At 36.4% G+C, this 25001-nt stretch overlaps 1 protein-coding gene across 1 annotated transcript; it reads right to left on the bottom strand.

The window, feature by feature from the left end:
• Positions 1-11806: 11806 nt before the first annotated feature.
• LOC128864362 (apolipoprotein D-like) lies at positions 11807-24032 on the bottom strand. Its single transcript, XM_054103985.1, has 6 exons — positions 23650-24032; positions 17909-18017; positions 17715-17845; positions 17488-17567; positions 16561-16662; positions 11807-12432 (listed from the first exon to the last, which is right to left on the bottom strand). Exons 1-6 carry the CDS (start codon positions 23670-23672, stop codon positions 12071-12073), a joined length of 807 nt encoding a protein of 268 aa, XP_053959960.1. The 5' UTR covers positions 23673-24032; the 3' UTR covers positions 11807-12070.
• Between the last annotated feature and the right edge of the window lie 969 nt (positions 24033-25001).

The raw sequence follows: 25001 nt of genomic DNA, 5'->3' as shown, positions 1-25001 counted from the left end.
ACCCCCACTGTTGTAGTTAAGTGTTGGCGAGTGCTTGCCACTGCTCCAGTTACAATATTATAGCTCATTCTCACTGGCTTTGTTGACTTGTCAATTTGGTTACTCGCCATATTTCTTCATTCGGCTCATACAGGTTTCACCCATGACCTCTCTCTCTCGCGTCTTCTCTAATACTCGGTAGTTCAAGAGGGCTGAGAGGCTGAGATTTGAATTCATCCTAGTGAAAAACAGAGGTGTTGCTGATGGTTAGGCCGATGAATGCATTTAAAGCAATAAAGAAGAAGTGCGGAAATGCAATAAAAAATGTAATTGAAAAGAGAAAAGAAAAAGCAGTTGTCTGCTAATACTATTCAAATACATACTACATAATAAAAAAGCAAAACACATTCCGAACAATGGGAATATAAGAAATGATTTATAAAGGTACGAAGAAATTTAAATTAAATACATCACTGGACAGAATGTAGCCACCTTGCGAAAAAATGCCAGCATGCCATATACATCCTGAACCCAAGAACGAAGAACTATGAGTTTTTTACCACTAAGGTCTTAGCAGATGAGGCTTTACTAAGGGTTGTAGAAGAGAGTCCCCTTTGATTTAAAGTAGTACAAGATAAGGTAAATGGGTAAAAATCTAGAGCTACTTTATACAGAATACAAGGAATCAGCTGAATTTGAAGGAATCAGCTGAATTACAAACGAAAAAATCAACGTACCAAATGCCCATATTACCTCGTTGCCGACCGAATAACGACTAATTGGAAAAGCGTAAGAAAACGTGGGAAATGGGCGGGCATAACTGTGCCATCAAGCTCCCTATATCATAGCAGCCAAAATTATTCTCACAATTTTGCTTCGAATAGCCAAATCTCGCCTGACCTTGATCACTGATATGCATTTTTGGCGCTTTTTCTCTTACTGAGCAAGCAAGAAAAAAAAGTATTACATCTTTTAAATATTTTAAGTATGTTTTAACTTGAGGATCACCGGGCTAGGTAGATACACATTATCTGCAATTATTGCTCAAATGTAGGATCGAACTAGTATAGAATTAATGGTAGATCAACAGAAGTGTTACTTATGTGAATAACACTACTTGACCCGGCAGCTATGCTGAAAATACTCAGATCATTTCATCTCATCTCATTAACTGACTACCTCAATAATCGCTGACCCGCCATTCTTGAGAATTTCCATAATCTACTCGCGCGATCTACTCAGCGCTTGCTGTACGGTTCTGAAGCTAACTTGTCCTTGAGCAGCACTCGAAGTGCTTATGTTTATTATATCTCCTAAACAACATCCGCTAAACCAACGACGACATTGAGAATATCGCCAAAGGCAACCGTCAATAGCTTGGTTGTAGCTTAGTAACTACCGTAAGGCTCCAAAAACTGGACTTAGAGAAGGAAGCAGACGATATCTAGCGAATATAGAAGCTCAGAAATTTACACTGCCTTAAAGAAAGGTCTGTCGTCTTGGCTTCTGCCACACCCGTATCGTGACCTATTAAGAAATACAGAGTTCATTTGAACGTCGGTTTCTTAATTTGGGTACCGGGTATGGAAACATACTCGGACACAATGTCATTGGTGAATTAGCCAAAGAAAGCTTGTTGAAAACGTCAAGCAAGGTTTGGATCTTAGCTTAAATAGGATTATATTATATTAAGTGAACACCCAATCTGTTCAAAAGAAGTTCAAGCCTTCCGTTGCAAGACATTGACCATTGGCAGCAACGCCAGAAAGCTGATTACCGCCTTAATAGAGTCTTGTAGAAACTTTCAGAAATAAAGTAAATAAGACTTACTGCTACTCAAATGTCAAACTTGAAACACAGGGGAACCCTTTCAGAATTTTTATTTACAACTCACTGCTAGATTTGGATAACCACTACCTCTGCAATATTAACTATTTCATGAACTCCGCTGGAAGAACGTGAGGGCAAAAAGGGTCACAACAAGCTTCCTCCATTCGCTTCTGGCAGACACCAGCCACCTTTGTTCGTTTCAACTTTTGTTTGACTTTGCTATTTCCGTATCTAAGAGCCTTTTCCAGGTTAGTGATGATCTGCCTCTGTGTCAGCTACCTTGCGGATTACAATCAGTAGCATTACGGGTGATATCATTCGGATCTCTTCTTAAAATTAGTCCAAGCCACCCCCACTTTCTTTCGAGTATTTCCTTTTGCATTATAGTTTGGTTCGTCATAGCCCATAAGTTTTGGTTGGATACGGTGTTGGGACAGAAGATGCGAAGTACTGTACGGAGGGAGCGGTTCACAAATACTTGTAAGCGCTGCAAGTCTGTGGCTGCAAGATTCCAAGTTTCGGCTCGGCTCTAATCCGATTACAGGCATACAAAGAAGTAGTTTAGTTCTGCATATTTTGGTTTATTGGACATCCTATTCAAGTTTAAAGTTCCATAAGGAGAATCACCCTAGTCGTATGGCACTGTGATACTCGTCCGGGAGCAGTGGAATGTGCAAGTACTTTATATTTCATAAATCTGTCTAACTGACGAATAATTTCATGATCACCACAAAGGTAAAAACGACTGTTAGATAAAAGAAGGACTATGGTTATATAAAATCTTTAACGGGAAGTCAACATGCAGCAGGAAGTTAGTTCCGAGTTCGTATGGGGAAGTAGAGCGGGCACAAACCAGAGAACAAAGGATTTAAGGAACGACGACTGCTGGTTTCGGTACAAATTTCCACATGAACCGAGGCGGAGTTTCAACTTGGTCAGAGGTGATATTATTAATAAAAGTGGGAAACATTTTGCCATTCTTGATAAAGTTTTTCTTGTATTTTGAGATTAGTTATAAATGAAAAATACAAATGGCGGCCGCCGTAGCCGAATGGGTTGGTGCGTGATTACCATTCGGAATTCACAGAGAGATCGTTGGTTCGAATCTCGGTGAAAGCAAAATTAATAAAAACATTTTTCTAATAGCGGTCGCCCCTCGGCAGGCAATGGCAAACCTCCGAGTGTATTTCTTCCATGAAAAAGCTCCTCATAAAAATATCTGCCGTTCGGAGTCGGCTTGAAACTGTAGGTCCCTGTATTGGGGGGAACAACATCAACACGCACACCACAAATAGGAGGAAGAGCTCGGCCAAGTACCTAACAAAAGTAAACGCGCCAATTATTTATTAATTTTATAAATGAAACATAGAACCCAATTTTAAGGCTCTTCTGAACACAAGTTGGTTATTAGAGGAACCTTTTTATTGCAGAGATATCCCCAGAGAATCTGCCGGGAGCTGAACGTTCTTAGAAAACAAAAATGCTTCATTACTATGTAAAATTTTAATATTAGGAGTCTAGCGACGTTATATCACGCATAAATGCCTTCTGCTCGCCTACTCAGTTCAAGCCCACATGGGCGCTTAAGGTCATTCCCTCTTAGTCCACAAACAACATATTTTTATGACATCGATTTTTAATGGTATTTTATTTCTTAATGCAATGAGCCAGCAATGAGAAAACAGCCACTCAAACAACGAATAATTTAGTGCCTTCTAGTACAACCAAGTCTGTAAAAGTGAAATAAATATATTTGCACAACAGCATCTTCGAATGCACGCCAATGTTCGCAAATGATTGGGGAAAACTTCCTACGGATTGACGCCAACTTTAACGACCGTTGTGGCACATCGATGACCTCTTTAAATATTAATTCTTGTTGTGATTGCATGGGGAATTGTGATTGACTTTTTACGACCACCAAACGGAAACCAAATCAAACGCAGCTAAGGGGTGGTGTAAAAACAAAAACAGCAACAACAAAGGCACCAAGACCAACTAGAGGTGGAAAATGTACGTCAACACATATGGCGCCCGTACCAATCCCATTTGCAACGCTCTTTTTTTGTTTTTGGTTTTCATCCCACAGGCTACTATGTAGTTGCAGTCACCAACAGTTGAATGTGATACAGGGGTATTGGGACCAGAAGAGATGCATGGAATGTGCATTTAAATGTAACCGCAGCTACTTGACGGCGGCGCGGCGCGCCGGACAACTACTTCATCTGTTCGGGCAGCTATTGCGAATGTACACACGCTCGCACACAAGGGTGTACTCAAGACAGCTCAAATGGAATCGCACTATATATCGGCAAGCATCGGGCTGGCAAGATGCAGCGTATGAATTTAAAAGAGAGGAGCAACGGCGGGCTAGCAATTGAAATCGAAACTTCCCAAACAATTCAACCAGTGGCATGCCCCCGTGGGAATTCGACCAGACAAACAAGAAGTTTTCGCTAAAATAGAAAAACTTCACACTTTGAAGTGGAAATAAAAGTAAAGATTGGAAAAATGTCTCAGGGGTTAAAGAAGAAAGCGGGTACTTTTAATGCATGTGAATGGGTACACTGAAAGAAACTCTTCAGCCACACGTTTTACTAGATATTTTTAAAATATAATTTTTTTCATCAGCATAAGTGGCAAAAAAAGATTCGACCTGGAAATGTTGCTTTTTAGGAAATGTATTCTTTCTTCACTTGATAACCTTATAACCGCTATTTATGCTGAACGGCTAAGTCCAATTATCATCTATGCATAGCTAGCGCGATGATGTGAAGCGAAACATTGAAGGGTAATTAAAAAATTAAGTAAATTTTATCGAATAATGTGTAACGACTTGACGCAAAAAAACATTTTTGCCCGTATGGATTCATGCGAATCGCTTCTGAATCGCAACAATATCGACCCGTTTTTGAAGCGGATGGTGACTGGCGATGAAAAGTGGGTCACTTACGACAACGTGAAGCGCAAACGGTCGTGGTCGAAAAGCGGTCAAGCTGCCCAGACGGTGGCCAAGCCTGGATTGACGGCCAGGAAGGTTCTTCTGTGTGTTTGGTGGGATTGGCAGGGAATCATCCACTATGAGCTGCTCCCCTATGGCCGCTTGAATGCAGAACTCATGCAGAAGAGGCCATCTTTGATCAACAGAGGCCAAATTGTCTTCCATCAGGACAACGCCAGGCCACACACATCTTTGGTGACGCGCCAGAAGCTCCGGGAGCTCGGATGGGAGGTTCTTTTGCATCCACCGTATAGTCCGGATCTCGCACCAAGTGATTACCACCTATTTCTGTCCATGGCGAACGAGCTTGGTAGTCGGAAGTTGTCCACAAGAGAGTCCTGTGAAAATTGGCTCTCCGAGTTTTTTGACAATAGGGAAGCGAGCTTCTATAAGAGGGGCATTATGAAGTTGGCATCTCGTTGAGAACTCGTCATCGAACAAAACGGCGCATATTTGACTTAAATCGCATTATTATAACCAATTTTATGAACAATTGAAAATTCAATAAAAATACCGCAAGACTTTTTTGACAACCTTTATATTAATTCGTGTTGCCTGAGAGGCGAGGTTTAGTATTAAAGGTATTTTTCTGACTACACATTATTTGTAAATATTTCCTCTTTTTTGCGACAGTAGCTATAATGTTAATGGCTTTTTCGTTTAGAGATGTGTACTTCTGACTCCCAAATAGAAAAATGGCTGAAGGAGCTGTCGCTAAATGGAAGCGAAATAGAGGACAATTTAGAAAAGGATTTCGATTCAGACGATAGTCTAATTGATCCAAACTTTCAAATTGAATCTGAAGATGAAGTTGAAAATATAATTGTAGGCAATCAAGAATTGACTCCTGTTGCAGTTTCACCTATAGACGTACCACAAAGTAATGACCAACCTAATGACTCTTTAATAATCAAGCCTTCCGAAGCTATTGTAAGAGGTAAGAACAATTTCATTTGGTCGACTGAACCGTCTTCTACAAAACGAAGCTCAAGTAGAACTCCAGCGAGGAATATTGTTCATATTTTACCGGGATTAAAGAGAGAATTTAGGGACGTTACAAAGCCTTTAGATTGTTTTGAAAAATTTTTCACACCAAATACAATATAACTGAAGAAATTCTTCCTTACACCAACGAAGACATTAAAGTTAAATCCAATAATTACAAAAAACATACCACAACCACATCATTAACTAGAACAGAAGAACTTCGCGCTCTCCTTGGCATTTTGGTTTTAAGTGGTGCGCTAAAGAACAACCATTTGTCAACTAAAGAGCTTTTTGATCCTTTGCTCTGCGGATCTAAAAATGTTGCTACAATGAGTATGGAACGTTTCAGATTTCTTATAATTTGCCTTCATTTTGATGATCGAAACACACGACAAAATAGAAGAGAGACCGATAAATTTGCTCCCATTAGAAACATATGGGAGATTTTTATTCAGCAATGTAGAGATAACTTTAAACCGGGGTTATATGTGACAATAGACGAACAGCTACTAGCATTTAGAGGTCGATGTCCATTCCAAACCAGCTAAATACGGAATAAAAATTGTGCTAGTCTGCGATGTCAGAACTAAATATATGTTTGATGCTTCACCATATTTGGGAAAAAATTTTAATACAGTAGCTGGCGAACCGTTAGGTTCTTATTATTGTAAGCTTCTCACTAGAACTATACATAGAACAAATAGAAACATAACTGTAGACAATTGGTTCGCTTCCATACCATTAGCAGAACTGCTATTAGTGGATCCTAACTTTAATTGGAACAATCAAAACTAACAAACTAACAGATGATGAGTTCAAGCATAATACATCCCGTCGTATTGGAACATCCATGTTCGGTTTCCATGATAAGTTAAGTCTTGTTAGCTATCAACAATCAACTGCACGACGAACCCACACTTAACTCACTATCAAAAAAACCTGTAATTATTGAATCCTATAATGCAACTAAAGGTGCTGTTGACACTTTTGATCAGATGTGTTGTCATGCCAGCTGCAGCCGCAAAACCAGGCGTTGGCCATTATGTATGTTTTACGGTATGATAAATATGGCAGTATTGAATAGTTATATTCTCTATGTTTCAAACTGTGACCAAATCAAATAAAGCCAATGAGCAGAAGGGATTTCATGAAGGATCTTAGTAAGGATTTGTGCTGTGACTGGCTCTCAATGAGACTTCAAGAAAGACCATCTATGCAAAAACGAGTTCGTGAAGCAATAACCGACTCCATTCATAGCTCCGAAGGGCAGCAAGAAAACTCTGAACCACAAATAAAGAAAGGGAAAAGATCAATGTGCAATTACTGTCCATCAGCAAGAAACGTATGAGTGTTTATTATTGTGCAAAATGCAATAGAACATACTGCCTGGAACATAGATCCCCAAATTGCTATACATGTGATATAAGAAAAAAGGTCTGAATTAATTTTTATGTACAAAACAAAATGTTAATATTGTAATATATTTGAAATTCTTTATTTTTATGAAACTTAGTACAAATAGCTATAAGAAAAATATGAATTTTGTGTTTTTGTTTTAAAGATAATATATAAGAAAAATATAAAATTTTTTCTAAATGATATCCTTGCAAACAAAAAATTTAAGTGTTAATTTAGTAAGTACATAATTGGCTTATAAAAGCAATTTGATGAAATATTTTTTTATATTATAGTTAAATCCTCCAACTCTCAAAAAATAAAATGTTTTTCAATACAAAAACTTAACAAAAATTAGAGAAGAATTTTGTTTTTTTAAAAAGTAGCCTGATAGGCGAGCTTTAGTTCTAAGCGTTTAAAAAAAAGGTTTAGTTTTCTAGGGTTAAGGTATTCCTGGTAAGGTGCCCTTCTGTGGTCAGCAGGAAAAGAGGATAAAGAGCATAAAATATGCGCACAAGAAAGAAAGATTTACCGTGTTACCTCAGTTTAGGTAAAGAAGACATACGATTTATCAGGGGTACTATTACTCGAGATACTTGGTATTAATTTCTTATTAAATAAAAAAATTAAATTGTAAACCAAAGAAAAATGTGAAACGAGATAAAATAAAATTAGATGAAATTAAAAAAAAACATCAATTAAATTAAATACAATAAACAGAGTGAAAAAATACGTTAAATAATATTAAAAAAGAGAAGAAGGAACAAGAATGAATACTTCTGATTCTGAATTAGCACATGTGAGTTTTAAGATTTTGCACATACACTCCTAAATATATTTGAAAGCATTTATTTGCTCTTATCGGTTACATGAGAAGCACGTAAGGCCTGGGTTGCTATCGTTCTACATTGCACTAAATTGTAATTAATTAATTATAACCTTAGTTAAAAAAACAAATATATATATATATAAAATAAAATGGATAAAATTATGGGAGCGCAGCACACTAAAAGAATATCTATGCCCAAGAGAAAAATAAAATGAAGAGTGTTTGCATAATTCTCACAGCGATACAGCGCGCTCCACGGTTAATAAAAGCACATGTGGTTATGACATACATACATACATACATATGTATAATCGACATTTGGTACACTCATTTCATATTGATGAAAATGCAAGGAAATTAATGACTAAAGTAAGATTTCACTGGAAGAGAAAAGGAAAAAAACCAACAAAAATAAAAACAACTTTAACAAGTTTACTAACTGCTTGCCTTGCACATTAATTGAACTTTGGTAATTTTTGCTACTTGACCCCATCGAACATTACAGATCATCCTATGTTATTTGTTGATTCGTCTTTAGCTGCACTCAGCCTTTCTCATTTTCACATTCATTAAATCCATCAGCAATGGATTCCAACCCCTGTGATCAAGTTAAAATTAAGTTGCGGTCAACAGCTAAGATTTCTCTGGCTACCTCCGCACAAACCAGCCCCAATCAGCTTTCACTCGCCAGTCCCAAAAGTTATTGGGAAAACTAAACTAATTAATGATTTCCCATTAAGCGGTCAAATCCATTTTAGTGTAGTGGCGCAGAATATCAGCGTGAAATCAACTTTGTGCACTCAAGCATCTACATACATATGGGGAAGTGTGTAAGCGTGTAAGCGTGTAAGCTCCATGATATGTAATTAGCGTGTATGTATGTATGGATAAAAGCATATGAGCATAAGCTACTTGATGTGCTTTGAGCCAGGCGGTCAAGCAAACTCGTTACAACAAAAAGTTTTGTTTTGATGCTTTTTATTGTTAGATCCGGATATGTAAATACCAATAGTGTGTGATGAAATTGTTAAGACGCTTCTTCTTGTTTCAGAAATATGAATAATTTGAAGCAGATTGTTGTTTCATTTCAGCTATTAGTTGTCTAACAATTCCCTTTCTGTACAAGTTTACAAGGTTTTTATGACCTAAAGAAATTTTAATTTCACTATGTTTTTAGTCTCATCGCAGAGTATAACATTATCCTAACTGGTGAGCTAGCGAAAGATAACCGCTTTTCAATATGCTGTGCAGGGAGCAAAGGCTTCTTTCAAGCAAGTCGTGAAGTATAATTGTGATTTTACAAAACTCGACGGACTGTGTCATGACGCACTACGACCTCACACTTATCGCTAAACTCTCTAGCAAGATTTTTTTTTTTTCGAAATCTGCGAGTTTGCGGCCACTTTTCGCAACAAAATATGTTCAGAACGATGAAATATTTTCCGCGCTTTTCCACTTGCAGATTTTTGCCCCAACTTATTTTAATTTTTTGCACGATTTATTGTGTTATAAATAGTTTTTCAGGTTAAATGAAATATTTCCGATAGCTGCTGCTTACTTTTTCTTATTGTAGAATTATAATATAATAGAAGGACTGAGCCACTTCAAACGTGGCCATCTTCCAGGCTTTTTTAAACTATTTTCTTTATAATTTACGTTCGAATTGATATTTCGATCAACAAAACACTCTGACAATCATTTCATGACTGACTGATACCTAACGCGTGTTAACAACTCAGTGATAGTATAAAGGCATATGAAATAATCTTCGCAAAATATCATATGCCGATGATATTGTAATAGCAATCTCGGGGAAACACCTTCCAACATTATGTGACCTCCAACAAAGATCTCTTAACAGACTATCACTTTGGTGTAAAAGTCGAGGACTAGAGGTAAATCCGGAAAAAATGGATCTGATACTTTTTAGTAGGAAACACAAAACACCTGCTCTTCAACAAATATTCCTAGGAGGGAAACCTTTTAGAGTAATAGAAAGGGCAAAATATCTAGGACTTATACTAGATAGGAAGCTAAATTGGGGGCTCACAGTCGCAGACAGAGCACGTAAAGCTATGACCGCGGAAGGCTTATTGGGAAGAAATGGGGACTGGAATGATACATTGGTTCTACACAGCAGTGGTTAGGCCAATTATCTACTATGGTATTGTAATGTGGTGGGATGCCCTTCAGAAGGGTGTGAACATCAAGAAACTTGAGAAGGTGCAAAGACTAGCACCTGTTCTGATAACCGGCGCCATGTCAGCCACACCATCGAAAGCATTATATGCGACATTAAACCTCCTTCCGGTAGATCTCCAGGCAATATATAACGCACGCAATGAGGCAATAAGGCTGAACACTCTAAACAAGTGGTCAAACACGGATTATGGTCACGATAAAATCCTGCCTGGCACTTTGGGGCTTCCCGGACTGGTGGACTATGCACTCCCGCCTATACTTGCCATTACATCGTTTACGACCCTCCTACCCTCAAGGGAAGAGTGGGAACGGGACGACGTGAGACAGGGCGAGTCCATCCATGTATACACAGATGGCTCAAAGCTCGACGGCAGGGTGGGCGGAGGTGTATATTCCGAACATCTGGGGATCTCCTTCAGTTTTCGGCTCCCCGACTACTGTAGTGTTTTTCAGGCTGAACTGATGGCAATAATAAAAGCCGCGACACTGATACAGTGTGATGCGAGATCCGGAAATGATATCTACATTTTCACTGATGCCAAGCGGCGACAAAATCCCTCACAAAACAGTCGACAACCTCCAAGGTAGCCACGAAATGCCGCACATCTCTTAACGAGATGGCTGAGTCATTTCACTTAAAGGTAATATGGGTTCCTGGCCATCGCGACATTGAGGGTAACTGTAGAGCCGATGAACTAGCAAGACTCGGCACTAAATTGTCTGATGAGTACATAGATAATGACAGAGGGATACCCTTACAAACATGTAAGCTACACATCCTTGAAGAAATTGTAAAGAAAGCAAACGAAAGATGGCGTAATGAAGAAACATGCAAAATCGCCCGTCAACTGTGGCCGACTCTAAATGCTAAACGCACAGAATCTCTGCTAAGCCAAAATAAACACAGTCTTAGCACATTGATCTCAGTCACAACGGGGCACTGCCTAATAGGTAGACACGCCCAAAGGATGGGTGTGCAAACACATGACTTCTGTAGAAGTTGTCTAGATGAGGACAAGGAAGAGACAATCTCGCAACTACTGTGCCACAGCCCTGCTCTATCCAGACGCGGGTTTACTATTCTGGGTAGACAATTTTTTTAATGAGTTAGAAGACCTCAGTTCTATAGAAATCAGAGATATTTTAAAATTTTTGAAAAACACACACTGGTTTTAGGAGAGATAGTGACAAGCTCCCCACGCGGCATCACAATGGGCTATGAGCCTGAGTGTATCCCACAGGACAACCGCTTCAACCTAACCTAACCTAGCAAACGATGTCGATAAGAAATATGTATAAACACTTTCTTGACATCTGAGAGAAGCATTGGTTTAGTTTTTGTATTTTTGTTTTTGTTTCTATGGTGGATTCAAAAAGTGTACCTTTACGAAGTACTGGTAGCTATATAAATTAATGAGATAATTTTGAAAATCTCTCCAAGTTCAATAAGAAGTGATCGTTTCAGTTAAAGAGTGCAAAAGACTTGAATATTTTATTACGTCAAAATATTTTCTAGACAAACTGTATATCTGCATGGCTTATAGTATGTGAATTACATTCCCACAACAGATTAACACCCTCAATAAATATGAAAGTTACTCTTAATTTTTTTATTTAATTAAAACACAATATTCATACAGGTACTTAACGTGACCAACTAAAATCTACATAATACTCGCATAAAACAGTGATTTTGGTAAAATAGCAGACACGAAAAGGCGTCAATAAAACACAGTTATGCCTGATTAAAGTACATACAATAATAAGAAACCAAAAATTGTTTAAGCCCATGCAAAGAACCACGACAATATGTCGATGATGCGCTGCCAAATGCGCCTAAACAACTCTCAGGCCACTTCAATCACATTTGCCGCCGTCTCCGCGGTTGCTTCCAATATATCAGACTCCGCTGGTGTGGGATTGGCGGTGCTTGTGGGGGCTTTTGCGACGTAAATGACATCGTCGGCTGCGTCGGTGGCTGCTTCCGCTTTGTTGGTTGTTTTATCAATTTTATTAGCATTGTTGTTGAAGCTGCTGTTATCACCGAAATTTATATTGATGCCAAAGGGAGACACCACTTCCGGACAGTTCTCTTGATCCGCGATCAACAGGAATGACTGTGGCAAGTTATTGTCATCCATGACTTTCCTAGCTGCAGCCACAGTTTCAGCAGAGGGTTTACGTTCGCGAGTCATTATCCAGAGCAATTCTAAAAAATAAAGCACAAGTGTGAATAAAATATAATTACGAAATAATCGTTAGGTATTGATAACACGCATTGAGTGGTATTAAAATTAGTTAGAAAAGTAGTACCTATACCTCTCTTTAGTGATCTAAATCAAAATGTGTGGGATAAAATAAAAAAAAATGGTTTATCTGGTTGGTGGCTGTCACTTTTGATTCTAACTGCTTAAAGGGTAGAATGTAGCTGTTTTTGAGCATTGCAGCGGCGCCATTGCTTTCAATTTTGGACCTAAATGAGAATTTATCAAACTACAATACAAATTTTATATCACACATCTGATACATATTAACATGGCAAATTACGCCTATTTATCCATCTCGTTCTATACAATACTTTATGCTATCAGTCGTACCGCTCATCTACTAGTATCAGAGTGGACTGGTACTCGGTCTGGATGAGAAATACATGAAAAATGTGTGAAAAATAAAAGACACAATTTTGGTCGAGTTTTTCCCTATAAAATTTACAATTTGAGATTTGACATTTTTCTTGGACTTAAGAGCAAAAGCAATATTGTCATACTGTCAAATACATATGACACTAACTAAAAAATCTCCGTTAAAATTCAGTAGCCCTCTCATATCAACCACTCAAATTACGATTTTACTGTACGTCCAACCGTGCGCATATGTAAAGCCGGGAATGCGGAAAAGGTATCCACAGCAACGGGTCACTGATTCATCAACACTTTATATCAATTACAGTTGCATATACATACGCACACACCTACAGACACATAAACATGTTAAGGTTCGTGTATATTTACGTGCTTATGCCGGAGTACATTCATACTCGTATACGTATGTAAATATGTGACTGACGTATGCCATGCCTATATGTATGTTACCTATGATATATGTATGTGTGTATATGGTGTGTCTGTTCAAATAAATTATGGCTCGCTTTAATTTATTTGCGATGAGCATAAGTTTTATGGATTGCATGATAATTTTTTCTAATGCCATAATTAAAGCGATTAGCGGATATGATTTCTATTGTCTAAACAGGTTGTGCTTTCATTTATCTGTTCAGGTGTAGGAAATTCAAAACAAAAAATGTTCTAAGTACGTATATGAGCACAGTGAGATTTGCTTTTATTTGTTTTCTAATGAAATAACAGTGTTACGATCTTCAGAAATCAAATATTTTTATAAAATTATTTTCAAAAATTCATATTTCAGAATAAACTTTTTTTCGAAAAGATTCTGTTGAGAAAAAAAATTTAATTTTTTTTCGAAAAGTTATAGAACAACAGAAATATGTTTATGAATTTTGTTTTTATAAATTCTTATATCCCAGAATTTTTTTTAATAAAGTTTTTCGAAAAATCATAGTTAAATACTACTGTGGGCAAAAAGTAAGGTGAATTTATTTGTCAAACTTCGCGGGATTAAAATTTCGCTCTAGTTATTTTTTTCATGAGTTGGCAGCACTGTTAATAACATCTGGGCCAACTTTCATGTGAATGTCATTATCAGTAATATATTTACGCTTGTGTTTACCATACGACCAAGAGTGCATTTTTCGATTTTTACCATGTCTGATTTGATTGAGCAGAGAAGTGCCATAAAATTTTGTTTGCGGAATGAAATTTCGGCTGCGGAAACGTTTAGCATGTTGCAGAAGGCATTTGGTGATTCGAACATGTCGCAGAAAAATGTTTATAAGTGGTACAAAGACTTCAAAGAGGGAACGTGTTGATGACTTGGAGCGCTCCGGACCACCATCGACGTCAACAGATGACCAACACGTCAATACGAGTAAAGTGAAGGAGTTACTGCTCAAAAATCGTCGGTTGACTCTTAAAGACCTTACTGATATGATCGGAATATAAGAAGGATCTATGAAAACCATTTTGAAACACCATTTGGGCCTACGAAAAAAGTCGTCGCGTTGATGTGTGTGAAACAATGCTTTCAGACTATCAGGACAAGCTCAAATGCATCATTACGGGAGATGTGACTTGGATTTATGCTTACGACCCTGAAACAACCGACCAATCAAGCGAATATGGTGCTAAAGGCGAGGCTCCGTGTGACTTCTGGCTATTCCCAAAACTCAAGAGACCACTACGGGGAGTGCGTTTCGAGTCGATTGAGGGGATTGGAAAAATAGTTGGCATAAGTGTATTTCATCGAGAGGGGATTATTTTGAAGGGGATGCAATTGATTTACAAGAATAAGTAAAGATTTTTCATTTTACAACCAAATTCACCTTACTTTTTGCCCACAGAAAATGTCTTTTTACAATAATTTCCGGGCTGTTATTTTCTTATTTTTCATGCTATACCATTTTTTCAAAAAATTATGTTTCACAAAAACAGTTGCATATATATTTTCGAAAACCTAAGTCCCAACAAAAGACATGTATTTACATTTTCTGCGCAAGATTCGGTATCATAAAGTTTATTTTCATAAAAAGTCTGTTTTAGAATAAACGGTTTTTAATATGTACATATTCCGAAAAACTTTTCTTCGGAATTATTATTATTTTATATCGTAAAATTTTTTTTCAAAAAGTCATTGATCGAAAAAGACTTTTTTTAGAAACAGCTATGTTCCAAAAATATTTTTGAACATGGTTTCGAAAAATTTCCTCTCAGAAATCTTTTACTATAAAAATTTTCTTCAAAATTCTGGTTTTAAACTAAAAATTTGTATACCTACTATATATTTTTCGAAAAATATTTCTTCGGAAATATCTTACTTTCCTTACTATAAAATTTTTTTCGAAAAGTTATGTTTCAGTAAAACAGTTATTTATAAAATAGAAAAATCAGAAAATTTATTTTTATAAATATCATGTTTCAGAATAAACGTTTTTATAATATGGTTTTAGATTTTTTTCAGATATATCTTCTTTATCTTTTAAAAAATTTTTTCGAAAAATTATATTTCTACAAAAACTTTAATTCCCCCAAACCTATATAACTTCTGCTCAAATATGAACGAGACTGATTTAATAAACAACAAACGGTTAATTATTCTTCAATTTTTATTTTATCTCCTTCAAAGTAATCACCATTGGAGGCGATACACATATGACAACGTTTTTTCCAATCATCATAGCATTTCTGGAAGGCCGATTTCGGTATGGATTTCAGTTCCTTCTTCGAATTCTCTTTTATGACTTCAATTGTCTCAAAATGTTTTCCACGGAGCGGCAACTTGAGCTTGGGAAACAGGAAAAAGTCCCATGAAGCCATATTAGGCGAATACGGTGCTTGCGGAACGATATTAACATTATTTTTGTTCAAATAATCGCGAACAAGACGTGATGTGTGAGCTGGTGCATTATCGTGATGCAAGAACCATGACTTGTTGTCCCACAATTCCTTCCTTTTAAGACGAATGTTCTCGCGCAAACGCTTTAAATCGTCTAAATAATATTCAGCGTTAACCGATTTTGCAATTTGTGCGATTTTCAAGCACAATTTCTTTTACTTTTCCGATGTTTTCGTCGTTTACTGATGTTGCTGGACGACGTTCATGAGGCAAGTTTTCAACCGATGTGCGGCCCTCTTTGAACGATTTTTACCACTGGAAAACACGTGCACGCGATAGAGCAGAGTCCCCATAGGTTGTCTGCAACATTTTTAAGGCGTCTGAAGCCGAAATTTTGTTGGAATAACAAAATTTCAAACAAATTCTTTGTTCAACTTGAATTTCCATCGTTAAATTCGAAAAACACACTCGAGCTTGACTTGTTTACAGTAGCACAGAAAACAAACTATGTGACATATCACGCTGAAATTTGCCATGTGAGCTTATAACAGTCCTACCAAAAAACAAAAAATTTATTTTTGCCATATGTCATCCGCGGACCGTTTTATTGTTCATATTTGAGCAGAAGGCACATATAAACAAACATATTTAAAAAAATGTTTACGACTTAGAAAAATGTTTTTTTCACAACTGTTTCCGAAAAATTGGAAACATTTTTCTTTTTCGTTTTGAAAATATTTTTTTTTTTGTTTTCAAAAAACCGTGTCTCAAGGAAAAATTGTCATCCATTATTTTGTTCAAAAACCATGTTTCACAAAAACATATTTTTAAGACAATATTTTTATTAAGTATTACTGAATAAACTTACTTGTGTGTGCGAATGAAGTGAGGTTAGTGCAACTGTACACCACAGTGTACGTCTTGTAATCAGTGCCAAGCACAATGTAGTTGGGTATGTCCACGGCATTGGCTGAAAAATAAATAAAATTGAGTTTAAATATATGAATAACACAATTTATTGTACTTTCAGATAAAACAATGTATGAGTATAACGAATTTTGTACATAAAAAAATTCTTTGCAAATAGCATTTTGCAAAACAAAAAACAAACTAAGTTTCTTTTTATATTTCTTATACATGTTTTAACATTTTTTCATTTTCGTTTGTATTGGAGCGTAAAGTGTAAACATTTTTTATATTTTGTATTATATTTAATTTTTTTATATTCCTCTATAGCTTTATGGCTTGGAAACCAAATAAAAATTAATATTTTGAAAATTTTTATTACATATATTATTACTATATTATATTATTTTACAGTTTAATTTTTTTATTTTTTTATACGTTCAAATTTTTTTAATTATTCTTCTATAGAATCCTGGCCTGGAAGCCAAAAACCGAATAAAAAAATATCGCTAAAAATTATTATAAAAGTTTTATGAGAAACTGCCACTTCAGAGATTTGTGCTTAATTACACTCAGAATTCTAAAACTGCGTTGTAAATTTTTATATGTATCCAAAATAAAGCAAAACATATTCGCATGCAACCTGAAGCTGCGATCAATAGGGCAAGAAAATTGTTTTCAACTAATTTGGATGTCTAAAATGTATTCCAAGAAGTCCTTTCAGAAAGCAAGTTGCATAGGTCCACTTCAATTATAAGAAAGCAAATCAATTTGAAAAGTTACTTTCAACTTTCTAATGCGTCCTCCTTGGAATAGTTTGATAGGCTTACTAAAACCACATTTCTTGCAATGTCTGACTGCGCCTTAAGTTAAACAAAAAGATACTTACGAAATTTGCTGAAGAGCACATTTATCTGTGATGGGGCAAGCATACGTGCAACGCCTGTTGTGTTTGTGATATGTCCAGTGCTAAAAAAATTTAAAATTGAATTATTAAAAATATGATAAATATACTAAGTTAAAAAAATAGTTTAAGTTTAATTTAAAAATGCGATTTTTATTTATTTTCACACTCATACAAGTTTTGTTTAAATATTTGCACACACTCATACTAACATCGTATTTATCGATGTATTCAATACGCCAATGGTATTATTGCCCTTGTTGGTGTAACGCGCAGACATACAACGTTTAGCTATCTCAAAGATATGCGGATATTTGGCGTACTCATACCAGGTGCCCATATACTAAAAAAGAAAAATAAAATGTTACATGATTTTTTAATTCCAATTTACAACCAGTTTACATACAGCATCAGCATTGAAGTCCGTGGGCACTTTCACCTCTGGACAGCCGCGTGGAAATGGTACTTGTGCCACCGTTAATTGACATATTAGCAGCAAAGTTGCAGCATAGATGCTAATGTAGAGTAAAACAAAAACAAGAAATATATGAATAAAAATAAAAAATTATATACTCATACATATGTATATATTTATCAAATAATCATCATAACATAAAATTGCGAAGAGAAGTATTCTTATTGGAGAGTTCGATTGAAATATGCAGGAAAATGAAAAAAAGGGTTTATTTCGACATGAGCAAAATTACAATTACACAAAACTGCACTTTCTTTCGAGATCGTCAAGTGGGTTTCTATGGCTTTTGGCGGGCTTAATCGAAATGTATTAATGCGAGTTTTCCAGTATTTTTGGAAAAATTGCTTTTACATCCCAAATAATCAATCTTTTAGGCATTTTAGAAAATGTGTACTGGCGAAATCTAACGTATAGGGAACTTTTTAGAACAACCAATAAATAGCTTGCATCTTTTAGTTTATCCCGAGTGCTTGTAAATCTGACAACATAATAGTAACAGTCCCCACTCTTGGCTACGAAGCGTTATATGTAGATATACGTATATGTGTGTGGCTGCGTCCTACGAATGTTTGTGTGTATGCTAGTACATCTGTGTAATATACGCGTTACGACGCTCATAATAGCAACCGCGTGTGCTGTATTGCGTCCGTATTTTTATATTCGTAAATATTTTCATTTTTAAATATTTACCGCAATTATGCCGAAAAATAATGCAGAAAAGTGTCGTGAATATCGACAAAAAAACATTGAGGATGAATATTAATAAAATGAAGAAAATAAAATATGAACTTTATAGCAATATTATAATGAACCTATCCCGCTCCTAATGCTGCTTTCGTCTCATTCTCTCTCAGTTTGTTTTACGGAAGGCTTCACTTCTATCGCGTCTAACCATTAGACTGGTATTTTTTTTTTAACTCTTGCGACTTTCCTTTGCTGTGCATATGTCTACAGCTAAACTGCAGCACTGCGAAATTTCAAATATCCCAGAACAGTTCAGATCCAACGCAAAAGTAACAGTAGAAGCAACAGTCGGAATTCTTGTCTTGCTTTTGCTCCATTTTCGTGCAGCAACAGCAAAGTTGCATTCTTCTTAGTACTACTATTCGTTTCGAGGTAATGAACACTGGCCATTCTTTTTATCTAACTTAAATGTTTAATAAAATTAAATTAATCGCAATTTTAATTAGTTTTTAAGTTAGTTAGTTTAGTTAATTTAAAACTATATTCATTTTGGAGAAAAAATGATGCAAGTTATAGCGTCGGGAATATGAATGAATTTTCACCTGTATAAAAACTATTTCGTTTATAGTTTCTTTCCCGAAATCTATAATCTGCGTAAATGCATTTATATTTTATTTTCAACGATAACTCATTGAATTCAGTATTTACGAGGGGTGCCTTTTATATGTCGGGATTAGAGAACAAAAACAAAGTTGAATCATCGAAAATAACTTTATTGTTTTTCAAAATATTCTCCACGAAGATCTATACACTTTTGCATGCGTTTGAACCAATTGTCGAAGCACTTTTGCCACTCTGAATGAGGTACCTCCAAAACATGCGTTCTGAATGCCGCAACCGCTTCTTCAGGTGTCGAAAACCGTTGACCTCTCAGTTTGTTTTTTACGTACGGGAATAAAAAGAAGTCATTCGGTGCCAAGTCAGGACTATACGGCGGATGACCATTTCCTTGGAAGTGCTTCGTGCGCGAACAACTTTTGTTGGATTTGGCTCATCTTGAAACACCCATATACAGTCGACTGCTGTTTACTTTCGAGCTGATACGCGTAAATCCATGATTCATCACCTGTCACGATGTCATAGACATGTTTCAAGGCCTCGCGATCGTATTTCTTGAGCATTTCCTTCGACCAATCGACACGAGCCTTTTTTTGAGCGATTGCCAAATTGTGTGGGATCCAACGCGAACAAATTTTTTTGAAAGTCAAATATGCAATATTGAATGTATGCTGGTTCCACTAATGCTCACGATAGGTCACATGACGATCTTGCAATATCAGTTCGCGCACAGCATCAATGGTTTTCGGAACAACAACTGATTTTGGACGACCTTCACGAAATTCGTCTTGGAGTGAACTACGACCACGATTGAATTCACCACACCATCGATAAACACTGGTCCTTGATGGAGCTTCATCGCCAAAAAATGAATTAAGTTCATCCATGCAATGTTGCTGAGTTAATCCACGTCGAAAGTTGTAAAAAATAATGGCACGAAAATGTTCACGATTTAATTCCATTTTTGGACCGAGATGAATCTTTTAAGTTACTGTAAACAACTCAAATAGCGCTGGTATTTCAAAACGTTCTGAGTACGTAAAAGCCGAAAAATGTCAATCTGCGATACAGCTGTCAGTGTAAAAGGCGCCCCTCGTACCGTAATAAAATATGCCGGTATTTAGTTTTGACATTATGATTGATATGAATTTATAAAGATTATGTATCTACTGTAAAATGAAAACTTAGATCTAAGCACTTTCTCATTATCAAGATCAAATTATGCTAATAGATGCAGTCAAGGGTTCAAAAACTAGTTTCCAAATTTTCAGCGATCACAGCACCATCACAGTTAAAAATGATCATAGGGGAGTTTAAAAAATCGTTAAGCTTTAAGTACCTAGTTCTGATAAATTTTATTTCTTCTAAAACATCAATTAAATATTCTAATTTTCAAAATTTGTTACGTAAGATTTCAAAATAATTTTTTTAATTTCTGTTTTAATTTAAGAATTTTTAAACCATAAAGACTTTTTTAGAAATCATGTCTGTTTTCATTTGGATAGTAAGGCTTTTAAAAACGTTCGATCGCATGAAATAAATAATTGATTAAATTCAAAACCTCGCATGTTTCTTTGTTTTTGAGTATATTGAGCTGTTGGTTGGTTGGTTGGTTAGAGTGGTGATTCATCCAGAATCCAACTACCGCTTCCGTACCATTTTGTTGAACAATCCTCGTTACCAAATTGTTTAACAGTTATTTACAGCAGGACTATATCCAGTCTGTGTGGTTTATGAACCTTATTAAATTGTTGACTTCAAAGCCAGACAGTTGCTCGAGACTCTCGAACAGCGGTTTGCCCAGGGTTAACATTTTGTCCTTCCATAGGGCAGGGCATTCGCAGAGGAAATGGAAGATTGTTTCCTTTTTCTCCGGTTGTTTACAACTGTGACAGTATGTGTTGTGAGGGATGCCCATTTTGATGGCTTGTTCTCCGATAGACCAGAAGCCAGTTAAGACTGCCATGAGTCTACAGGCGTTCCGTCGTTTCATGTTTATCAATGTCGGCGATTGCTTGAGGTTGTAGGTGAGCCATTACGTTCTGCTGATTTTGCATTTCGTCTGGTCTCTCCATCTACAATCTGCAATTCGAAGGTATTTTAGGGAAATTGCATTCTTTACCGCACCTAATGGAGTGAATACTGGTACTGCAAGAACGCTATTCATGGCAGATCCCCCTCTTGCCAGTTCATCAGCTTTTTCGTTACCTTCTATGTTCCGGTGTCCCGTGACCCAAATTAAGGTTACTTTATGGTTTTTACTCAAGTTGGTGAGGCTTTTCCTACTTTGCTCCACCCCTTCAGAGGTTGTTATAGCCGCGTCCAGCGCCTGGATTGCAGCTTGGCTATCCGAAAGAATAGCGATATTGCCCTTAAAAGAGAAATCTGCGATTAGTAACCTACAGGCTTCCCCAATTGCTAGTACTTCCGCCTGGAAGACACTGCTGGTATTAGGGAGACGCACAGATTTTTCAATTCCAAGTCTGTGAGAATATATACCAGCTCCAACACCACAATCAATTTTACTGTCATCTGTATAGACTGTGGTATCGAAGATGTTTAGAGAGAATCCCTTATTCCATTCTTTCTAAGATGGAAAGAGTGTGGCATCGTTCCCATCGGGACGATGTAGTCAGTCCTCACCGAGGTTAACTGAGCTTGTCGCAATAATAGACTAGCGTGACCATAAGTTTTTTCTTTCCAGCGACCTGCTTCATTTAACCTAAATGCACTCATGGTTGCCGTTTTCTTTATATCTAGGTCTATTGGAATAACGTGTGTCAGTGCATTGAGAGCCTCTCTAGGACATGATCTGATTGCATATTGAGCTGTAAAACGCGCATTTAACATTAATCGGTTTATCAATATTTCTAAATTAGTAATAAATTTTTCCTAAAATAAAAACCATCAAAAGCACTTTTTTAGAAGAATTTATGCGAGCTTGTGAAACTCCTCTGCAATTTTCTATCCAATCATTGGTTGATGAGAAAGATGCAGAACAGTAAGATCCGCTGACTTTAATCTTGAATGCAACTATAATAACATCTTCAAGGAAAGCCAGGCAGCAATCAAAACTCTCAAATATTATATTTCCAGTTCACATCAAAACTGGAATGTATTGATGAGCTGAATATCTTAGGTCAAAACCACCAGTCATGTATCCTATAGGTTTCAAGGCACTTAGAAATTACTGGAAACAAAATGACAAGGAAAAGTTACTCACTTCTTTAGCTCAGAGCCTTTTTACGATCTCGGAAAAAGTTATTTCTTCTCTTTTACTCAGGTAGGGGCACAATGGATTTGTCAGGTCGCCGAGTTAAATCTTCTCATAATAATAATTGATTGTTGAGATATCGGTGATCGAAGACAAAATGATCAATTTTGATTCATAGTTCGATATCTCAGCGAGAAGTAGTTGCAACGAGGTTTACAAAAAATAATTCAAAAGCTGGATAAACAAATTAAACGGTCCATGAAGTGGTTTGGTCGGAAAAAATCTTTCCTGACGCATGAACCCCAAATAATCGTAATTTTTTTCACGCTACATCTTTGATTGCCCGTTGCTTTGAAAATTGCTTGCGAGTAGGACCCCGAAGGTGTGAATTGTTTTTTTTTAACGACTGGACAATTTTAACTGAGGTACAGCCATTTGAAAAGTCGCAAAAACTTTTTAATTTTGTTTGATCACTCAATTTTTTTCACTAGTGTAGCTAAATTTTCTGTATTTCAAAATCTAAAAATAAGAAAAATATTTCTAGCGCTTAGAATTAAATTTAGTAAAATTTAAATTAAATCAAATAACTTCAACGACTTCTTTTACAGTCACCCATTCTGCCAAGTGAAAAATTTCAGTAGATTTTCGGCGTTTCAAAACCAATTTTACCAATGGCAACTTAAAGTTAATTTTTTAACTTTTGAATCATCTCTGGCTAATTGTCATAACATTTACAGTTAAGGGCATCTCAGATTAGCGTTTTAGCAGATTTTTCAATTTTGAACAGATTGGTACGTGATTACCGTTCGGCAGTGCGTAGATGCATTAAACGGCAAAATGTTAGAAAATATTTTCTAATAGCAGACGCTCCTCGGCAGGCAATGGCAAACATCCGAGTGTATTTCTGTCATGAAAAAGCGCCTCATAAAAAATCATTTGCAACCTAAAACCCAAAATGGGTGTATGCGCCAACTATTTATTTTTTATTTAAAATATTTGCCCACTTTGCTCAAGCGAAACGCAACACTTTATAAGTGTCTCATCCCAAACTAAATTTCCGACAATTGTTAATTGGCAAAAACAAAAAAATGTACATCTCACATTCTATTGTAGATGGACCACCACATATAAATATGCACTCAAAACTCTTACTTACCTCATTCGTAGTGGTTGATGCATTTCTTCAATGATATTAGTTTGATCACTTTTCGATAATTAATGAATTTATATTGAAATGAAGCCTTAACCAGGGAATTAATTTTATTTATTAATTTAAAATTTCTTTTCGTTTAGTTTAATTTTCAGATTCCCTCCAAAAAAATGCCGCTAAGTGCACAAATATTATTTTTCGTTTTATTATTCAAATTCGAATTCACTAGTTAACCAACCACAACTTCGTATGGAAATATTAAAAAAAATTCGTTTAATCTGTTTCGAGCTGCTTTTCACTACTGCAAAACAGAATACTTGCTTGTCTAGCGAATTATGTTTAGAATTGAAAAGTTGAACGTTCGACTGCCGGAAATCAACTGAAAGCTCATCATGCGGCATGCGCATAATTTATAGTCAGATTCATTAAAAAACAATAACAATAACATCTGTATGCCTTAAAAGTCTAGCCGCATAACGTCAATAGAATTGATTATTTACTTAACACATAATAAATGAAATGAAAATGATTAATAAAAAATATTATAAACAATTTGTAAAGAAGCTATTGATATCACTGAAACTGTCTATTTACTCATTTCACAAAATCAGATTGTATAAGTGTTGCCACATGTCACACGTATTTACACTAGGCGACATTGGCAGCGACGCACTTAGATTTTTCAATGCAACTCAACTTTCTGGCAGTGGATGATGACATTCTGCCTATATGTTCGATAGTGGGGGAAGTCTTCGCACATGGGGTGCGCGTAGAAGGCAACCGAGGACTTGTCGTAGCACGCCGAAAACAGCGTTTTTCAAGACGATTCAGCACGACTTAAAAGAGCTACTATAGGGTAACTCCTGAGTTACTAACTTCAACTTTACTCCGTGAGCGGATAGACTATTCTTAATTTTAAAGCCCCTTCTAAATACTTTAAAATTCGCCAAGGCTTGAGTAGATTGGTTAAGGTTAAACGATTATCCCCAGTAATAAGAGGGCTCACTTTGACGAGAATCGTTAATTTTTTCATTGTTCGATTACCATGGAAAGCGAGAAAGAGGAACAGATAAGGGAAGATCTACCGAACGATCACCATTCACTGTAAAAAAAACCGCTTTGAACTGCTCATAAAATTCAGGATGCGGGTGATATCCTATCCAGTTACTTCTGCAAGCGTAGCAAAACAGTGAAAGGCTAATTTTTAGTCCTTAAACTCGTGAAAGCAACGCAGCTAAAAATAAGGCGTGGAAATGATTTAACATCATCATCCAGGCAGCTGTTTAAAGTAATACCAAGTCTGTCCACATAACTACCTAACGCACCTATCCTAGCCAGTTAGGATACCCACAACAGTT

This window comes from Anastrepha ludens, chromosome 5 (assembly GCF_028408465.1).
Source record: "Anastrepha ludens isolate Willacy chromosome 5, idAnaLude1.1, whole genome shotgun sequence".
Classification (NCBI taxonomy): Eukaryota; Metazoa; Arthropoda; class Insecta; order Diptera; family Tephritidae; genus Anastrepha; species Anastrepha ludens.
The sequence above is the reverse complement of the archived record's forward strand: the minus strand, read 5'-3'. Positions and strand labels throughout refer to the sequence as shown.